This window comes from Montipora foliosa, chromosome 12 (assembly GCF_036669935.1).
Source record: "Montipora foliosa isolate CH-2021 chromosome 12, ASM3666993v2, whole genome shotgun sequence".
Classification (NCBI taxonomy): Eukaryota; Metazoa; Cnidaria; class Anthozoa; order Scleractinia; family Acroporidae; genus Montipora; species Montipora foliosa.
Genome location: NC_090880.1, coordinates 9,008,324 through 9,014,275, shown reverse-complemented (window position 1 = coordinate 9,014,275; position 5,952 = coordinate 9,008,324). Strand labels below are relative to the sequence as shown.

At 38.1% G+C, this 5,952-nt stretch overlaps 1 protein-coding gene across 1 annotated transcript; it reads right to left on the bottom strand.

Annotated features, from left to right (window-relative positions):
* Positions 1-335: 335 nt before the first annotated feature.
* On the bottom strand, positions 336-806 carry LOC137980680 (putative ATP-dependent DNA helicase Q1). Its single transcript, XM_068828117.1, has one exon. It carries the CDS (start codon positions 804-806, stop codon positions 336-338), a length of 471 nt encoding a protein of 156 aa, XP_068684218.1.
* Positions 807-5,952: the final 5,146 nt, after the last annotated feature.

Sequence of the window (5,952 nt, the reverse complement as noted above, 5' to 3'; positions counted from 1 at the left end):
AAAGCCAACAAACGTTTACAATTTTACATGTTCCCCACATACGATTTCTGTGGAATTCATATAAACTGAGACCAGATGAAAGATGGAAGATGGTTGGAAACTAAGGATGAATATAATACTGTTTTTATGAAGTTTTGTTAACTTTTGCTGTTTAAGCCAATCAGAATTAAGTACAGACAATAGAAAAGTTATCACCTTTTTGCATACCAATTGAATTCCAACATGTTCGTTGCCGTTGTTGCTATCGTTCTTATCTGGACCGTTTCTTAATGTACTGTTCATTTAAGGCAAGCTTTAAATATTGTAATTTCTTTAACAGACTTTCCCTTTCAAGGTCAGTTAGTGATCTGGATTGCAAAATGCTTGTATCGTTTGAAATCAAAATATACAAAATCACAAGATGATACCGGGTATTCACAGTCCCTTTGGCAAACATCACAACATTGATGGGCATGCTCATGTTCACTCAGGTTGGACAAATCAGCATCAAAGTTGGACAGTAGCATTTTCCTTCTACATTGTAAGGACTTTTTTTGCATAAGTTCATCATGACAGTACTTCAACATCAGACTGGAGTACAACAATACTGATTTGCACATTTCAGAGCTTGTTCTGCCAGCCCTTCCACTCTCTTGCATGTAGTCCTCCAAGTTTTTGGAGGGCCCCAAGTGAATTACAACTTTGACATCCTTACAGTCTATTCCCATGCCATAGGGTATTGTTGCTATCAACACACAAATAGAGCCATCTGATACAGATTGCAGAATTTGTTCCCGGTTCAATTCATCAATTCTGCTTTGGAACATTTCTACAAATCTTGGGTCTGTTTGGCCTTTCTATCATCAAGGGTGCTTTTTCATCTCCAGTGAATGCATTTTTTGAAGCCTTGTCGAAGTTGTTGCTGTTGCTGTTGCTGTAAGTGCAATCAATGGTACCTTTCCCACAATTGCATGAATTCGCATTGATTCTGCCAAGCCACTTCAATTTTCTTTGAAGGCTGAGCTCAACCTAGATGAACTGGTCATCTACTTTAATTTCCTTGAAATTGCTTAAATACGTTGATAATAATGGATAGACCTCCACAATGTCCACTACTATCCTCCATCTCCATTACTGACACTGTCATAAGGTTGGAGACGCTGTGATTATTTCCTGGTTTTGAAGGCTGTAAATTACAGTGCCACTGTAACATGGTGCACCTGTGATTCCATGCACCCCAATTACCGTTTGGCATTTTCTTTTTTTAATTCCTTTGTCTGTTCTTGTTCGATGCCATTTCACAACATCAGAGTTTTCTATGGTCGCATTGATGAGTTCCTCTATACTCTCTAAATATGAACTGAGGAAATAGCTTTTTCCATTCCCCTGTTTCACATGTCTTGATGCAATATGTTGCAGTTGCTGACGTGGAGCTCCATTGCTGCCCTCTATCTTGTGAAAATGAAGTCATGGAACTCAGTCGAATATTTTTATACCATACAATAATTGAGCATTAGACATGCCAAGAAATGATTGTTTTTCATAAGCTTTCATTTGTTAACCAAGTTTATTGCAGACAATTTTCTTTAACCCAATCAACACCCAAATTATTTTTGTCATCCAATCAGAGGCTTGCACAGGACGAAAACTTGGATTTACATAGCGTCAAGTGTTTTACCATAAAGACCGCATTTGTTACAGCTTTACATACCTTTGACGTGCGTCAAATATTATCTTTGAGGATGCCTTTACAGGGGAGTTTCAGGTGGTAACGGCCGTTTTTACTACAGTTTTACACCCAACCTTTGACAAGCGTCAAAGGCTTGTCAAAGTATTATTTGACAACCCTTTGTTACCCTCACAAAGGTGTCGTGAAAGATGTCTTGGCCTCAATTCAAAAGACTTGGCAAAAGTGTTGTGAAAGATGTCTGAGATTTAAGTCAAGAGGTTGGCAAACGTGTGGTGAAAAAATGTCCCAAAAATGGGACCAAAAATGGGACAAGTGTTTAGTAAACTGAGATGTCTGAGAATGTCCTCAAAGCTGTTTGATTTTTATCATCGTCTTGGAGCGCTAAATCAGTAAAGGGTTTAATAATGCAGATGTCTGTGGGTTACTGTTTCTTAGGCAACAGCATACCAGTGAAAGTCTGCTGAAATTATTCTTGCCTTAATAATTAGAGTTTTAAACACATTCGTAACCAGAATTAAAGTGCCCATAACCTAAAAAGTTTTATTTTCCTATTTGAAAGTCCATATTAAAAAGTTCACTTTTTAATATGGGCGAATTTTCTACGATTTTTTCAATCCTACTTTTATTTGGTACACCCCTTCCGCTGGTCAGGACCTCACAGGCTCGCTGTGATATAGATTAAGGAATGCTTGTTGGCGTGGGTCTTATCTTTCTTACTAATCAACGCCAAGGTATCTCTCGGCGATCGTTTTTGGTATTTTTCAGTAAACAAAAAAATCAATCATGCCTATATTTATCATCAAGGAAATTGCATCTGAATCTGGAAGTGAATAAACTGGCGATTTAAAAAAAAGAATTTGAGGCGAGTAGTTGCTGGTCTTGACGAGTCAGCCAGTGCTAGCACTGAAACCCAGAACTACATGGAACCCTACGTGGAAGAACTATTATCAGACGAGGAATGGCTTCAAAATTACAGAAAAGAACAAGAGGATAAGGAAGGTCTCGCGAGGGAATTAAAGTCAACGCTTATGTCTGTTCCTGTAAGCGAATCTCATCCGCCTTCAACATACAATACTGAATGTGAATCTAGCACAGTGAAGAAGTTTTACCGGGCTTCTTCTTACCAAGACAAGATCTGCAGCCATTTTTCCTTCTTTTTCGAGGTATTGCGTTTTGCGAGTCGAAGGATTCCTATGTATACTTATTCTTCTTTTAGGATCAGCTGTGTTGTTACATCGACTGGTTACGCATCGTTTAGGGAACATGGTCTATCATGGCCAAGCCAGATTTGGATGACAAACAATTCTCAACTTGAAAAAAAGGCAGATTGTCTAGTTTTTAAGATGTTGTTCATTATGGAATTGAATCCTAAGTTAAACACTGGAAGATTCTATTCACGCCAAACTCTTCAATTAAATACCTTATTGTATCAGTCATTATCACATATTTTGTTTTTATTCTCCGGAATTCTTTTTGCAATTTTTGCCTAATTATTCGTTTTTGACTTGATAAGGACGAAGGCTGTCGAAAAGTCATTACGTCTTAACGTTTTTAAGCAACAAAATTTTAAACCTTTTAAGTCGTCTCTTTTACCTTTTCATCTGAATGTTATATTGCGGAACACTGCGGAGTGTCCTGGTGGGCAAGACGCTCTGACTCATTTGAGGACTGCTGACGTTTCGCCATCATGGCAGCAGCCTTGGCGGACCTTCTCCTTGACGATTTTCTGTCCAAGGACTTAATTAATTCTTCGAGTTTTGTTGATCGCCAAGGCAACTTCTTGGTCAAGAACTTTCGTCTCCTGGCGTTTCTCACTCCTTCTTCCTGGAGTTGGTCGTCATCTTCACTATCATCTTCGTCCGACACCGATTCATCCCATATACCCAGTCTTCTCTTGTTCTGGCAATGTTGTGCTGTAGCTTTTTTATGCCTTGATACTTTCTGAGAATTAACAAGCAAATAAATAAATAATTAATTAATTAAATTTTATAACTACATAAATAATGTCCTTTGGAGACTCAAGGTAGTAATATTTGGCCCGTTCTCCACTTATATTCTTCGCAAATTGGTGGCAATCAGCATTTTAAGGGAAAACAGTGGGAGCTTTTTCCTAATGCGTTCTTGAACCTAGACAATGCTTTGGAAAAGTCAGCCGTGATTAATATGTTTTTAATCCAGGCAAAGCCAGAAATATTGCTTTCACGGGAAAAAGGAGCCATTGAAATGTTCCGATGACAACCAATCAGAATTAAGATATTATAGACAGCAGCCTACCAGTCCCACAATGCTGGGAAGCGAATGGTTTTTTCTTGCATGTCAGCGTATATGCGCTAGGTCAATTTGGAAATGACACGTACTTGGAATTTTGGGTAGAAATATTGTAAAAATGTATGCAGGTATGAGAGCAAGCACAAGTGAAAATGAGCGACATGGACTTTGTACCCACTTGCGACATTCCAGTGCGTTCACTGAAACCGGGGTCACCCAGATGAAAACCAACCAGAGGGCAGTACTGAAACAATAGATTCCAATATTTTCAGATCCAGCGAATCAAATGTCCGGTAGAAAGCAATGAAATGCCAACTTGTTTGTTTAAATAAAGAAATGAATAAATAAATAAAAGTCTTTTTTCAAGGTTTTAAACAAACGTTAAAACTTACAAAATCCATTATAAATAAAAATACAACTATCTAATTTTTAATAGCAATCTAGAATCAAAGAAACATCTAATTACAAAGCTTTTCTTAAACCTCTCTGTGTTAACACTTGGGATCTGGTAAGGATGCGACCTATCATGTAGAGCCCTGTTCTTAATTAGGGGGAGAAGATCCTTCAGGGGATGCGAGGAAGTACCCATAATACTTTTCCAGAGTCTCACATTCCTGTCTTTGATAAGCTGTTGAATCGACAATTCATGTTGAATATACCCAAATCGAAAGGCCCTTCTCATGCACTAGCCTATCAATTGGACTAAGATATTTGATTTGGTATTTATTATTGATGGTAGAAAAGATTACGTTCAGGAATGCACCTATTAAAAACTGGAAACTTTTTCTTGGTTTACCGAAATGGTCGCTTATTTGTTTACTTATTTGTTGAATGGTAAACGACTTTACTTTTTCTTAGCATGATACTTGCGTGACTTGAACAGTTTCATTCACGTCGTGTTTACATGTAAGGTTGAGAGAAGAGTACAGTTGTTGAATCCATTCATTCATTAAAATGTGAAACGCTAACCGGCACATTTTCAAGATTACGATATTTTGATTAGGTTCTTGAATTTTCGTTTCAGTACGTATGAACTCCAACTGAAATTTCGTTGTCAGATTAGCAAATTTTCGTCCTGTGTTCGAACTTTTGTGCGGCTCAGCAAAATTTCTTTCAAATTTCGGCGGAAAAATCACACTTCTTCCTCCGAAATTTTGAGAGAACAATAACCGAATTTCGACGAAATCCGTTTACATTCTTTTTGCACAGTACTGTATCTCTAGGTGCTGATATACGAACAGGAATATGATGTCTACCTCCACGAGAACCTCGAAACCTCAGCAAAGAACACATTTTTAGCAAGTGTAGCACACAATGCGATGGAACACCACGGCCAAGACGTCTGATAGCAAATAACTGGCTCGGAGAGTAAATTATAGTCTGTTTAGGTAGAATATGTAAATCAGGAGCAGAACGATCCTGGCAAGATCTGTGAGTTGAAAGGTTAAAAATTGGACCAGGATTCTTAGCAATATCCATGAAAATAGTAATTTCCAGCGGCGGGTCATGGCCAGGAATGACAAGCGATATCGGACCATGTTTACTCCATTTGCAAAGTGGCAAACAGCAGGTAACGTTTCGATATCGATGTAATTTAACTCGACGAACCACCATGTGTTCGACAGCAAAATCCAAAATATATTCGTTGAGGTTACCGGAACTTCTCAAAATAGTGCTAATTCCATCACAACCCTTGGAACCACCTCTGTGCGGCAGATACACATCATAAACAGTATCCCATGGAATAGAATAGAATAGAATAAGGGGAGCTAAAACACGCATGGCAGCCATCTTGGCGCCTTACATGAAGTCTAGTTACATAGTATACTGGTCATGCTTACGCGAATATGGGATCTGTTTCCGTAAATGTTAAGTTTAAACCGTTAGTATGAAACAGACCAGCAAATTATTATAGACTACATTCAATTACCAAAGGGTTGTTGGCTGTGTAAACGAGTGTTTCAATCAATCAATCAATCTTTATTATTTATAACGTTAACATATGAATAGGATCA

Coding starts and splice junctions, on each gene's coding strand:
- LOC137980680 (XM_068828117.1), bottom strand. CDS start 806: ATGTTCCAAAGCAGAATTGATGAATTGAACCGGGAACAAATTCTGCAA.